Consider the following 15316-nt stretch of genomic DNA (forward strand, 5'->3'; position numbering starts at 1 on the left):
TTACCAACTACTGGGCTGAAAAACTGTTTTCTTGCTAAGAAACTTTAGTCTAAAGATAAAGAGAAAGTAAATGTTAACTCTAACCCCCCCCAAATTAAATATAAATTTAGGATAGGACAAGCCAAAGAGTTAAAGATGAAAAAGAAAATAGTAAGATTGGTTTAAATATATTGGAAGTAGGAAGCCTACTACTGAAACTGAGAAATTAATGAAATTTAAAAAACCTGTTGTTGGAAGTCAGCTGCTTAAAGTCAGATAAGAAAATAAACTCATTCTTTTAATCAATGTTGACTTTAGAGATAAGGGAAGGTCCCATACCTGTGCAGTTTGGGTTTTGGAGGGCAGGTGGAAAGACCGTCTCTGAAAAACTTTTTCACACCAAGATATCGAATAGAAATAAATTTAACACACACTAAATGAGGAGTTGTAAGTGGTTTTTCATGCAGGACTCTCATGAAATTGCTTAACTACCAACTACTGTCCCTTTGTACTTGGCACTGGTGAGACCACACCTTGAATACTGTGTTCAGTTTTGGGCCCCTCACTACAAGACAGACATTGAGGTGCTGGAGCGTGTCCACAGAAGGGCAACCAAGTTGGTGAGGGGCCTGGAGCACAAGTCTTAGGAGGAGCGGCTGAGGGAGCTGGGGCTGTTTAGTCTGCAGAAAAGGAGGCTGAGGGGAGACGTTATGGCTCTCTACGACTACCTGAAAGGAGGTTGTAGTGAGGTGGGTGTCCATCTCTTCTCCCAAGTAACAAGCGATAGGACGAGAGGAAATGGCCTCAAGTTGTGGCAAGGGAGATTTAGGTTGGATATTAGGAAAAATTTCTTTACTGAAAGGGTTCTCAAGCACTGGAACAGGGTGTCTAGGGAAGGGGTTGCGTCACCATCCCTGGAGGTATTTAAAAGACATGTAGACATGGTGCTTAAGGACATGGTTTAGTGGTGGACTTGACAGTGCTACATTTACGGTTGGACTCGATGATCTTAAAGGTCTTTTCCAACTTAAATGATGCTATGATTCCCTACAATGTGTTACCTATTACTGAAATCTCCTTCAGTACCAGCGGGGTGGTAAGTAGTTAATGTGATGCCAAAAACATACCGGGACCAATCCTGGATATTGGAAGCCAATTGGTACTAACTGTAGTAAAGAATGGTCTTAATAGACATGTGATCTATTGGGGAAGAGTCAATATGACTTCTGTAGCAGGAAGGCATGACTGGTTATGTTCTTTGAAGAATTAAGCAGGCAACTTTACAAACAAAGTGGTGGTCGCCAAATTCACTGCTACCTCTTAAGAAGTAGCTGGGAATCATTACAATGCTGCATAGCTGCCAAAACAATTACAGTGCTAGGAATTATTAGAGAAGGAACCAAGAACCAAATAAAATGTCATTATGTGCTCCATCCAGAATGGTAGTGTACAGTTCTACTTAACCTATCTCAAAAAAGATGCAGTCAAGCAGAGACCAGGCCAGTATGGTATTTACCACTGGGGATTGCTTTGGAGGCCAGAGTTATAACGGGTCTCAGGAAGATGTTAGGCAATTTAATGAAGACTATGTCCATTAGTAGGTATTAAAGTTGATGGTCTGGACAAAAGCTCCAGCTCAAAAAGTCTCCGATTTCTGACTGATGAAAGACGAGAGGATGTACTAGGATATACAAATGTATAAAGATACCCTATTCTTAAACTCTTCTTACAGCATCTGCAACAGGGTTTATTGAATTGTGTATTCTGGGTTGGATGGATATTTATTCTGATTCATTATGGCAGTTCTCATGATCTTCTGTTATACTCTCCATAGTGTTGACCCCAACGATCAGAAGAAGACGGCTTGTTATGACATAGATGTAGAAGTTGAAGACCCATTAAAGGGACAGATGAGTAGTTTTCTTCTCTCAACAGCTAACCAACAGGAGATTACAGCATTGGACAACAAGGTACTAGCCCAGGAGTAAAGTATCACATGGCATATATACTCATTGTGTACCTTCATGTGGGTTTGGTGTCACACGTCAAAGACAGTAATGTCATGAGACAGGGACTTCTCAATTGGATGTGCTTTCATCAGCCACATGGAATGGGAATACAGAGGGGTGAGTGGTATTCCCGCTTAGGGTTTGATCCAGGGCCTGACACAGTGTCGAGGTGGTAGAAGCAGAGTTTCACAGGTAGTATAATGAGTCCCCTGGCAGTCAAGAATCATCTGAACTGTTTGACTGTGACTTTTTATTGAGAGGTCATGGTATCTTGCTAAATTGCTATAAGGCAAAGCTAAGAGAATCTCATACTCCAGATGTGTTTTATGCATGCACGGTTGTAGAACAGCTCTCTGCCGTAGGTGCAAATATGGAAAATGCATGGCAGAAAAATCACTTGGAGCAGTTTGGCAGACTTGTTTTCAGTGTTATTGAAAGAGGATCATGCGCACTTCAAATAATAGTATCTGTCTTACAGCAGTGGTGAGCTCTGCAGACTGCATTAGGGGTTCATGTCACAGGGACTGTTAGCCAGCCTTTGGCACATGTGTGAATGGCTGATTTAGCTTGGTAGGGTATAAACAAAAGTGGCTTCTCAGAGCAAGGGAAGAAGAGGTGTGACATCGTGGACCAGAGATGATTTATGTTACATACAGTCAGGCCCAGTTTCTGTTTGTTTACCTCTAATACAAACAAATATGTTAAACTGTGGTCTTCATGTGATTTTAAAGGGGGTTTGGACACTAGCAATCCTATGGATTGTGGTAACTGTTGAGGCATCTTTTGTTTTACGGCTCTTGAGAAAGGTCCTTCTCAGCAGGGCAGCTGCTTGGCCACTTGGTTCCCAGCCTATATAAGCTTGCATGCAGCATGCATAGGATTGTTCTGTTTCCAGTACAGCTCACCTTTTCCCATGTCTGTATCACCTCTTTTTTGAGCATTTGCTACAGCGGAGGGCAAGCTGTGATTAGTAAAGTTACTGAAGTCACTTCTGGGTAAAGAGGCAGACTGCTGCATTATTATCATCTGTACCATTTATTGCTATGCTGCCACAGAGTCCTCTAGTGGAAACTCGGTGCATGCCAACAGATTTCTCTTCAGCATGGCTACATCCTTTTCCCAAATAAGGAATGATTTTAAGTTGACAGCCGCTTTCTTCTGTTAACATACCATATCGTTGTGCCTACAGTGGTGGCCTTGATGGCATAGCCAGATCAGGGGAGGATTATTTTCTCCCATGTGCCTGGCCACATTAGCTGTTTTGGCAAAATAGATGTATACATGAAATTAAACAAGATAGGTTTACAATCTCAAACTAGAAATTTAGAGGAACGGGGTAGCAAAAGTCTGCTTTTCTGTGTGTATATCCAAATGATTCATTAACTGTCCTCCCATTGACCATACTTGATTTTGTTATCCAGGATGATTATAGGACCTTGACTTCTCTTTGGAGTCTTTGTTGTTCCCTGCATGTTAGTGCTCATTTCTTTCATAGTATTTCTCATGTGTTCTCTAATATATGACTCATTTTCTATAAAACTTCCACACTCCTGATTTCTCACTGTTCACACTCTTCTTTTTGCAGCCATTGTGACTTTAGTAGGCTTCCTCTTAAGAAAAAGTCTAGAAGTCATGGCTGTTATGTGAGTTAATTTAACATGGACTTGATAAGGCAATCACTGGAAATTTTAAGGATCACAGCAGGGTATTGAAGATAGGATGATGATTAACCAGGAGAATAACTGCTTTCTTGCATTGGGCACTGTTTAAAGACATATTTATATAGCACCTTTCCGGAAGAATCACAGACTTGGCAGAAAGACTGATCATACACAGGAAATTATTACATTTTACAGTGACATGACTTAGCTCTTCAGTATTGCATATAGCATGCCATCCAGCAGTTCAACGCAGGAAGTGGAGAAGAATCCTGTACATACTTGTATTGCAGTACAAGTGAAACCAAAATGTAATTGCAGGATTGTGGTTAACTCCCTCTTTGAAGGGAAAAAGCCATGGCAACCTGCACAAGTCTGCAGTGTAGAATTGTCACCTTTGCACGTTACAAGAAGCACAAAGATGCTAATGGGTTGACCTCAGGGTCACTGGAGCATGGGAGGGATTAAGTTAACATCTGCTTTGTTTTTTTTCTGTCAGATTCATGAGACAATCGAATCCATAAATCAGTTAAAAATACAACGTGATTTCATGCTGAGTTTCTCCAAAGATCCCAAAGGATACATCCAAGACCTTCTCCGGTCCCAAAGTAGGGATCTTAAGGTGAGCTAAGGTTTGAAGAAGAATGAATAGTGGAACCAGAACTTTTAAGAATTTTATCTAGTTGTATATAGAGTGTATAGCTAAAACATCCAGGATGAAAAATTGGTGGAAGACAGGCAATGAGTGGAATACTGCAATCTCAGAGCAGACAGTATGCAGGAAAGACAGTTTAGGTTGTATTCCACTTCCAGTGGAACAGCGGTGCTTAATGGGGGTGGTAGGCGAATTTCTGGTTGGACAGTAAGATCGAAGTGCAAGGCTGTGTTGGTGTACTCTGTAAAATTAAAGCTATATAAAACTCAGTAGGAGCATCCTATAGTACAATAACATAATTTGGGTGTTTTGTTAGTTCATAATTTAACCTTATGTAAGAAATAGGCAGATTAAATATCAGCTGCCTCTGAGCTTAGCTTTGAGATACCCAAGAAATGGAATGTAAAGAAGTTCAGTTGTTTGCCAGCAAAAATGAATAATTTGTTCCTCATAAAGTTTCACACTTTGTGTCTTTAACTCAGGTGCTTCAAAACCAGTTGTATTAATGAATCCATGAAATTATTTTAATAAAATCATTGTGTCTTTCAAATATAAATGTCTAGTTTGTTAGTCAATAGTCTTCCAAAGCTCTACTGTTAAGATTATGATTATTATTATTATTAGGACAGGCATCTGAAAGAATGTTTAAATAAAGCAGCCTTTAGCTTGAAGAACTTACAAACTAAGGTATTGTGGAGCTTCTCTAGCTGCATACATACAACAGTTGTTCAGTGTTCTCCCTGACTGACAACCAGTCCCATAAGGGTATTTTCTATAATGTTCTGCCCTACTGTCATTAGAATTGTGATTGCACAGTACTACTTTGCAAAAGATGCTAATAATTTTATATTTACCCTTAATTCTGTGATGCTGGAGGCATAGTCATCAGAATTTTATCTTTTTATAGAATCATGGAATGGTTTGGGTTAGAAGGGACCTTAAAGATCATCTAGTTCCACGCCCCCTGCCATGGGCAGGGACACCTTCCACTAGACCAGGTTGCTCAAAGCCCCATCCAGCCTAGCCTTGAACACTTCCAGGGATGGGGCATCCAAAGCTTCTCTGGGCAACCTTTTCCAGTGTCTCACCACCCTCATCGTACAACATTTCTTCCTTACATCCAATCTAAACCTACCCTCTTTCAATTTTAAAACATTGCCCTTGTCCCATCAGTACAGGCCTTGCTAAAAAGTCTGTCCCCATCTTTCTTTTAAGCCCGCTTTAAGTACTGAAAGGCCACAATAAGGTCTCCCTGGAGCCTTCTCTTCTCCAGGCTGAACAACCCCAACTCTCTCAGCCTGTCCTCACAGCAGAGATGCTCCAGCCCTCTGATCATCTTTGTGGCCTCCTCTGGACCCACTCCAACAGGTCCATGTCTGTCTTGCCCTGTGGACCCCACAGCTGGACACAGTGCTCCAGGTGGTGTCTCAGGAGAGCAGAGTAGAGGGGCACAATCCCTTCCCTCAACCTGCTGGCCACACTGCTTTCGATGCAGCCCAGGATACAATTGGCTTTCTGGGCTACAAGCACATATTGCCGACTCGTATCTAATTTTTTGTCCACGATTATCCCCAAATCCTTCTCCACAGGGCTGCTCTCAATCCATTCATCCCCCAGCCTTTATTGATGCGGAGGATTGCCCCAACCCAGGTGATGACATCAGTTGCTCTTCTGTTATCCACCAATGCAGTCACTCCATTGTAGAAGGCCGCTGGATTAGTCATGCACAATTTGCTTTTGGTGAAGCCATTGGCTGTCTCTGATCACCTCCCTGCCTTCCATATGTTCTGACATTCTTCCAGGAGGCTCTGTTTCATAATCTTACTGGGCGTAGAGGTGAGGCTGACTGGTTGGTAGTTCCCAGGGTCCTCCTTTTTACCCTTTTTGAAAATGGATGTGATGTTTCCCTTTTTCCTGTCACTGGGGACTTTGCCTGACTGCCATGACTTTTCAAATGTGTTGGAGAATGGCTTAGTGACTACATCAGCCAGTTCCCTCAGGACCCTGGTGTGCATTTCATCAGGTCCCATGGACTTGAGTATGTTCAGGTTCCTCAGATGGTCTCAAACCTGATCTTCTGCTGCGATGAGAGGGACTTCTTTCCCCCTTGAGGTTCAGGGGCTTGAGAGATGTGTGAAGAGATTATCATTGAAAACTGAGGCAAAAAAAAATTATTAACTTAGCCTCTCCATATTGGTTTTCACCAGCTCTCCTGTGTTATTTACCTGGGACAGGTACATTTTCTTTAATCTTCCTTTTCTGGCCAACGTACCTGTAAAAGCCCTTCTTATTATTCTTCGCATCCCTTGCCAAATTCAGCTCCAGCTGTGCCTTAGCTTTACTGAGCCCATCCCTACAGCAGCATCCCTATATTCTTCCCAAGATACATGTCCCTGCTTCCAGTGCTTGTGCCTTTCCTTCTTACACTTTAGTTTGACCAGGAGGTCCTTACTGAGCCCTGCCGGTCTCCTGCCTTCCTTGTCCAGTTTCTTACACATGGGAATTTAGAGCTCTTTCACTCTAGGAGAAATGTCATTAAAGAGCTGCCAGCTCTGTTCAGCTCCTTTGTCCCTAACGGCAGTTTTCCAGGTGGTCTCATCCACTAATTCCTTAAACAACTTACAGGTTTTTCAAATCTTGGTTTCTTGGCAGTTGCACAGAGACTGAAAAATCAGCTCAGCACTTTGGCCATTTTGGAATTACTAGAGTTTTCTGTTCCTTGCATTTTAATAGAGTTATTTTTCCTTAATGCTTTCCCCATCAGAACTTTCCTTAAAATCAAGGTAAGTTATGCTTTGAGCTAAGGGCAACAGTAGTATAGAGTTGTGCTTCAATCTGATGTGAATACCTTAACAATTTCAAGCTGTTACCCTGTTTATGGGTAACTACTGAGGTTCTTTGGATACATAGGCTAATAAAATATACAGTGCCATGGAACTTTTCCTGGGCACTGGACCTAAACTGTCCATGCTGTTAAATTGTTAGAGATTGTGGCACTTAGCCTGGGCAACTACTGGTGTCTAGAATTATTCCTAGCCACAGTTGAGAAGCAGAAGTTAGGAGCTGTTCACAGCTGACAGTTTGTATGCAACCATCTTGTTTTGGTAGTAAGCACACGTGCCATTCATTGTCCATTTGCCTTGGGCTTAGAGAACAGTCCTGAACATTTTTAATGTAGTAATGTAGATAAATTTTGACTCTAGGTAAATCTGAATGTTTTTCTATGTGATAGAAGAGCTATGGTGAAAAATGTTTTTATTTTTGTCATAGGTGATGACTGATGTAGTTGGAAACCCAGAGGAAGAACGCAGAGCTGAATTTTATCATGAACCATGGTCTCAAGAGGCTGTGAGCAGATATTTCTACTGCAAGGTATGAAGGAATTATCCACACTGCTGGCTTATAAATGAATCCTCTTGCCACTGAACAACTGAATCTGCTGAACTGTACAGTTTCTCGTTTTCTTTCAGATCCAGCAGCGCCGGCAGGAACTGGAACAATCTCTGGGAGTGCGCAACACATAAGTACTGCTCACAAGATCCCATTGGCATCATGACCACCAAACCAGTGGACCTTTCAGTGTTACTTAGCTCACTGTTACACATGGACCTGCTTCCTGACTGGATGAGAATGTACCATCACCACACCAGTCAGAACACCAGCTTTAGTGTGACCCTTGATAATCTTGCCCGTGAGTGGTGTCTCAAACCATTCCAGGCCACAGACAGCGGCATACAAGTGTCAAAGAAGATTAAAGGTTCATTCATCAACGCGCATCATTAAGTTTTAGTGGAAAGTTCAGACACTACACAGCAAATCCTAATGGGCTATGCATAGAATCGTGGGTGGCATTGATGGGGGAGGTTGAGATAGGTGTTATAGGAGACTACAGATTTAGAGAAATAAATGCAGTTCTCATCCTATGTTACCTAAGAGTCTCAAATAGTAACTTCTCTGGAATTAGAGAAGATAGTCTTTCTTATAGCTGTGGAATGCTTTATATTCCTGAACAGAGTTTTTATTTCAGCTGGAGCAGTGCAAGAAGCCATCTCACCATGTGAAAGAACAAACTAGGAGGATTTTCATTCCTGGAATGAAGAGCCCCTCTGGAAGAAAGAAGTATAGTCAGGACATCCCTTCTGCAAACTCTAATACTTCCTCTTTCCCTTGCCCCTGCAGTGAAAGGTAGACTGAATTACATATCACTAGATGGGTATGATCAATATGCTGTACTGAGAAGAAGAGAATTACCCCTGGGATAAGAGCTTCTTAGGCATCATTGGTATCAGTGGTAGCAAAGCTAAGGTTGAAGCAAGAAATGAGTCATTCTGAGAAAATGAAAATAACTTAACGGTGCTTTGCTGATACCTGCCTTGAACACAGCAGATACTAACAATAAGCATATATGTAAAGTACAAAATTTCTTAAATGTTTCTCTGCGTGCTAGTAGGGATCAGCACTGAAGAGGACTTCCCTAATTGTTAAGTTGGTGCAGAATCCAAGAAGCTTAACTTCATATAACATGGCAGTTTTCTCTTTACTTCAAGATGTTAACAGAGTCTCTGGATTGGTCTCACACTTTGATCATAGGTGAACTGCCTCTTAGTGTGAATTATTTAGTTCCCCCATACATGATGCATACTGATTATATAGGATGCTGTTGAGTTGTAAAGCACTATCAGCCTTAAATATCCCAGAGGACATATCCCTTGGAAACCATCTTCTTTGTAAATGTACAACAAATTTCAGACTATGGGAATTTATACCATATTTACTTGGAAGCAGGGACATCTTCATTAAATCCTTCCCCACCTCATTTTTTGTAGTGCATAGATTAGTTTGTAATTAATAGCCCAACATGATTTCTAGTCCAAAAAGCAGCTGCCAAAGTATAACTCTTTGTCCAGATGATGTCGCACTCAAAATCCTCTCCTAGGTTTCTCCTTTTCATCTCCTTTCTTTCACTTTCTTGGAAAGAGAACCAAATTCACATGTGGTACAGAAGGGAGGCAACTCTTCTGAGTAATGGATTTTGCTGTAGTATTGTCCGTTTCTCTTCTGCTATCTTTGCCAATTTCTTTCTTAGTTGAACTTAAAAGTTTCTTCTGTCCAGTCACAGAAGAGACAGTCTTCTCTTCCACCCCTCTATTTAATTACCTCTGCTTTCACAATAGTGCCATAGCTTTTACTCTGTCCATTATGTTCAGAGATGTCTTGGAAAATTTACATTTGAGTGCAGTCATATGATGGCAGTACCATCATGCAAAACCACTGGTGTGAGGAAAAGCATAGCTGTACCTTTTTGCCTGAGGCCTTTTACCGGGAATGGCTTTGTTTGGAACTTTTTTGTGTTAAAACCTCTTTTTACAGTAAAACGTGAAATCCTGCAATCTTAAACTAAGTATAGTGAGGGGCTGTGAGGCTGCCAGACAATGAATGACTTGAAATCTCATTTACGTTAGGACTCCACTAATTGGACTACAAGCAAGCATTATGAGGGAAAACAGTGGGGGTCATCTGCTACTGTGCTTCCATATTTATTACGCTGCTGTGTCAGTTGTGTGCATGCTGTCCAGTGTATAAAACTCTTTTCTATATGTGGTAAACAGAGCAGCTACATTCAGGAGATGCATTCAGTCTCCAGGAATAAGAAATGCAGAGAAAGATGTGGAAGGATGTGAGAAGGGCGTGGGACTGGGATAGATGCCTGCAGGATGTTTGCCAGGGAATTCTGGTTTTTGAGAACTTTCCCACTGAAGTGGCAAATATTTGTACAGAGAAATTTCAGTCATGTGCCACAACTGGCAACATAATGGAGTCCAGCCTGCTTTTAGAATCTCCCTGCAGAATTGGATGGATCTGTTTCCAAGTCTCTTTCAGAGAAAATTAACAAAACCAATGTGGTATTGCTGCCCAGCGTTCACAACGGCATCACTGGAAGGTGAATCTATCTTAAGCACCAATGCTATACTGAAGCGTGTGTGTGTGCACGCACACACATGCATGCAAATACATCAGTCAGCCACTGTAGATGGCACTGAAGATGGCAGTCCAAAATCTAAATTCTTATGTCCCACTGTCCATATTCCTACTATACATAAAAAGACTAGTCACCAACAGTGAGTCTTAGGAATAGCTGTCACATGTCTTTCCTTTGGTCAAACTGGGGTTTGAGATTTTGATGCTTTTTTTCCTGTGTTCAGAAGCAGTTTGGGCCTTTTACTGAAGAGACGCAGAGAGAAGTTCTGTCCTCTGTTCCAGGAGTGCAGCCAGGAGCTTGCTTGTTTGCAAAAAAGAGAAATTATATCTGAAGAGAAATAATGGATCAATACAGGGAGGAATTGGACCAAATGCTGCTTGGGCATACAAAAATGAAAGGCAGTGGTACTGAACAGGCATGTAATTGTGGCAGATTGTGAATGATGAATTCATTCTAAGTTCAGGATGGTTGTCTTTTTGTGTGTACAAAAGATGACAAGAAGATGTTTGGGGGTCTTCAGTTGCTGCCACAGTACAATACAAATCTGTGCATGCTGCAAAAAAACCTTCTGTGCATAGCAGTGAATGTATAGATGGTAATATAGATTGTTAGAAAATATAGCATCAGACTAGGAAAGGGTTAAAACAGAATTCTGGAGCACCAATAGAAAGGAAATATATCTTGGAGCTGAAGTGTTGACATGGCAGGTTTGAAACACTTTCTTTAGTCCTTTTTGCTGTTGGCCATGAGTCAGGATTCAGACCAAGTGTTTCTTAGAAATTAAAGGGAAAACAAATCTTTGATTATGGAATAGAGAGAAGAATACAGCAGTGGAAAAGGAAATTAAAAGATGGAGCAGGGCGCCACTGAAGTGCCAGTAAGACATAGCACAGGATAACGTGCAGAGCACTGTTGGAAATAGCACAGTCCGTGTGAGTCAGTATTTGTGTGCATGTGTGTATGTATACATGTAGAGAGCGTGTGGGAGAGAGCCAGTCTCAACTTGTACTAGCCTGGGAAATGGGCATGCAGGACAGAACCAAATGTTCTGCAAATAACCCCAAGACATATTGTCAAAACATTTTCCGCTGTTATTAACAGGGATTCAGTTGTTCGACTTAGCAGGGTTGGTAGTTGTAATGCAGACATTGTTTCAGCTGGCAGATTTTTACACCACATTGTTTAGAATTTATCCTGTGGAAGCTGAGTGAAAATATTAGTGCATATATCAACACTGGTGCATATCCTAGGGCTCCTAATTTTGCCACAATGCTAGTCAGCTATTGAGGATTTTTTGGCCTGTTTTTGTGTTGAGAACCCTTTTATGGCAGTGCAAAGAGATGAGGGGGGAAAAGAAAGCTCTTTTTTCCTGAAGAAAGAGGTCTCCTTTCTGTAACTGCTCTGTTGTTTAATAGGATGTATCTGTTCTGCCAGATCCTGTATGATAAACACCTTTTCCAATCTCATTGAAGAAAGGAACTCCATTAAAAAAATACAACTGTGGGTTTGTGAGAGTGAGCAAATATGTGTATAAGGCGGGGGGGGAGAGAGAGAGACTCCCTCTACTCTGTAGCCACCATATCTTCATTGTATGATGCCGAGTGATTCGTAGAAAAGCTTTTAACAATAAATACTTTGTTTCTTTGTATCTCTTGCACTAACCTTATGTGTCTTAACAAAGACAGGTACAGTTGGTTTCTTTCTGCTCCTGATAACATTCTCGAGTTTTTGGATTTCTGTTTCACTTGTGCACGCACCTGCACGTACACACAGAGGGGCATACATATACAGGTTTTCATGGGACTTGACAAAGGTGAGAACTGATGCTCTTTAGATCTTTCTTACGTGAATTTGTTTCTTCACTGGATTCCATCTTCAGCCATTTCCATACTAAGTGAGAAATACTTACCATTGGAGAGGTCTGGCTCTTCTCCAGGTCAGTTGCTTGGTCATTTGGAGTACATTTCACATTATCACTGTTATTAGTTGTAGTCAACAAAAAAGTTGCTGCTGGGGCTAGAGCTTGGATGCTGAGAGGTGGTGTAGGAATTATACAGTTACCATCTAGACCATAGTAGGAATTATGCGGATGCCACCTCAACAGGGCTTGTCCCTAGGTTCCGCTTTAATAAAAGAAGCAAACAGAGTTCCTTCTACTATGCTTAATATGTCATAGTAGTTACAACTCCAGCTGGGTACCTCTGAAGAGGGACCCTGCCTGTCGATTGCTACTGGATTTTATAGTCTCTATAGGTCGCTTGATTTCCTGATAGCACTTAACACTCATCCATTCCTGTTCGCAGAGTCTGGGGTCTTCTGATTTGCTCCCGCAGCCTCCAGGCACCCTTTTTGTCTGTGTCTTGAGACATTTCCTTATCTTTTGTTACAGAATATCCTATAGTTAAAATTTTATTTATACTTCCTTATCTACCGGTTACATTTCCATAGATAAAAACAAGGGTTAAAGTACAATTCATGTGGCCTAAGACTTCATGTACTTTAGTCACTAGTGCTAAGCTCTGGCACAAATTAGTCTCTCACTACAGAGGAGCCTGGAGTAAGCTGTGCAAACAGCTAGCAGCCTTCCAACAGAAGTACTATACAGCCACTAATATTAGAAACCTTTGTCAGGAGGAGCAAGCTGCAATTCACCAGCTCAGTGAAGAGGGTTTTGTTTCTGGGTTAAGGTTTCTTAGCCCAACAGACTTTCAAGAGAGAATGACACAAAGAAGTGGGGTGGGTGAAGAGTAGAAAGAAGGGTGAAAGTGGAAAGGAAGACCTAGAATTACTTCAGCAACTTAGTGAAAGAGAAAGCAGAAGTAGTAACCTTTATCTGAGGAGAACGCAAACAGACTTGAAAAAAAAATTCCTGCATGTCTATATAGATACTCCACCTAGCACGGGGAAAGTTCTGTTTGGAAGTTTGTCTAGGAAATCTCAGCAGCCGAGATAAACAAAAGTTAATTTTGCCTTTGAAAAAATGAGTGTCTGCACACTTCCTCATGGAGAAGGAAAAGCAAGTAGCAATCATCTTGTAGTAACAACAGTCCCACACATTTTATCCCTTTCCTTTTGGAGCAGCAACAGGCAGGCTCTTTTTCCAGAATTCTGAGAGCAGGAATGCAGATTTTTTTTTTTTTTTTTAAAGTTTCCTGTTGCTTCTTGTTCCTCTCTTGTTCTGTCTGCTCCCCATCCCTATCCTGTTCCCCATCACTATTTTGCACTCTCTTGTTTTTTCTTCTTTTCTTTTTAAAAAGTTCCCTGTGCCTTTTCTTTCACTCAGTCATTCCTCTGTCTTGTGCTATGTCCCATTTTTGAGGCCATGGAAGTGACATCAGGAGCAATAGGTTGTCAGAAACATGTCCTCCAGCCCATCACTGTTTTCACCTTCTCCATCTCTTTGTCCCAATCTGCATCTCTCTCTCTCTGTATTATGCAATCCCTTTCCCCTGTTCTCTGTCCTACTTTTTCTCTCCCCGTAAGTCCCACTCCCTGTCCCCATCTTTATCCTTCCTTCTTCCTCTCCTTTTTCTGTCTGTCCTTTTGTCCTGCTCCCTGACCCTATTTTTTCCTCTATCTCACTGTCCTTTTCCCTGTACCTTTCTGTCTCTGCTCCTCAGTCCTTCCCCCTCATCTTACTTTTCTCTTTATAACCCTCTGTCCTGCTCCCCATCCCTTTCTCCAACCCTCTCTGCTGCTCCCTGCCCCCGTCTGTCCCCCCGTCATTCTCTCTCTCTGTCCTTGTGTCTCTACCACTCTGTCCTGCTCGCTGCCCCTTTTTTTCTCATTCTGTCCCAGTGCCCTGGACCCTGACCCTCATTCTCTCTGTCCTATCTGACCTTCTCCCCCCGGTACCCAGTTTCTGTCATGCTCTCTCTTCCTTTTTCATTCTCTGTTGCTCTGTCCTGCTCCCTGTCCCATCATTTCTCACTGTATCCCTCTATCTGGCTCCCTGCGCCTATTCTTTTTTAATACCTGTCATGCTGCCCATGTGAGGTTTTTCCTGCATCTCCATCCTGCTCCCTGTCCTTATTTTTCCTTCTCTGTCGTGCTCCCACTCCCTCTTTCTGCCTCTCTTTCTCTGTCCTGCTCCCTTTCCCCCACATCTCGCTGTGCCTGTCATTTTTCTTGTCCTTGTCTTTTCCTTCTCTCACTGTCCCGTTCCCTGCTTTCTCGTGCTTTCCCGCTACACCCCCGCTGTCTAGCCAGCTGCGGCTTTTCTCCTCTCTTCTAGTGTCCTGGTCCTCGTTTTTGGCAGCCTTTGCCTCTGCTCAGCAGCCCATCGCTGCAGGAGCCAGCCGACGGACCGACGAGCATGGGTCTGGGACCGACTGCCGAGGTGTCCCGGGGCAGGGGGAGCGTCAGGGGGCCCCGAGCCCCGGAGCAGACTCGCTGGCAGGACGCGTTAAATAAACACTGGCTGGCCGTCCGTCCCCTTTGCCCTCCGGGCTGCGTTTGCGCTCCCTTTGCACGGGGCGAGGGGCTGTGAGGGAGCCCAGGGGAGGAGGAGGTGAGGCGCTGGGGGGGTCGGGCCGTGCCCCCCCTGTTCCTGCTGGGCTCCAGCTGCGGGCCGGGGCTGGAGGAGCCCCAGGTGCGGGCAGTGAGGCTGATGGCGACGGCCCCTCCCTGGAAAGGGGGGGGCTGCCGGGGGAGGGGCCGCGGCAGGGCCAGTGGGAGCCCAGGCAGGAGCGGAGCAGTGGCCGGGCTGCGGCTGCCCCTCGGGAGAAGGTGAGCGGGGCCGGGCGCCCCCTCGGACCGCGAACCGTCCCAGGCGGGGGTGGCCCGGGGAGGTGGGGGCCGCCCGTGCCGAGGCCGGGGGGGGGGGGGGGGGGGGGCGGGGGGGGGGGGGGGGGGGGGCCCGGCGTAGGGGGGGGGGCTGGGGGCTCACACAGGGGGGCTGGGAGCACGTGGGCCGGGGGGCGCGGCCCCGGTGGCGGGGCCTGCGCAATCGCGCCGGCTGGGTCCCGGGGAAACCCGAGGAGGACGGCGGGGTCCGTGTCAGGACGCACGGAACGGCAGGGGGGCGGGGCCGCTC

The 15316-nt window shown here is 43.8% G+C and overlaps 1 protein-coding gene across 10 annotated transcripts in view; it reads left to right on the forward strand.

The window, feature by feature from the left end:
• Positions 1–11929, forward strand: part of SMARCD3 (SWI/SNF related, matrix associated, actin dependent regulator of chromatin, subfamily d, member 3) — a 121500-nt gene extending 109571 nt beyond the window's left edge. For all 10 annotated transcript variants that reach the window (XM_030008862.1, XM_030008860.2, XM_030008858.2 and 7 more), the window contains 4 exons: positions 1814–1949; positions 4146–4268; positions 7572–7673; positions 7772–11929. In XM_030008862.1, coding sequence (XP_029864722.1) covers positions 1814–1949; positions 4146–4268; positions 7572–7673; positions 7772–7825 — 415 coding nt within the window. In that variant the 3' untranslated portion in view covers positions 7826–11929. The remainder of the gene's footprint in view (positions 1–1813; positions 1950–4145; positions 4269–7571; positions 7674–7771) is intronic.
• The last annotated feature ends 3387 nt before the right edge of the window (positions 11930–15316 follow it).

This window comes from Aquila chrysaetos, chromosome 3 (genome assembly GCF_900496995.4).
Source record: "Aquila chrysaetos chrysaetos chromosome 3, bAquChr1.4, whole genome shotgun sequence".
NCBI classification, from domain to species: domain Eukaryota; kingdom Metazoa; phylum Chordata; class Aves; order Accipitriformes; family Accipitridae; genus Aquila; species Aquila chrysaetos.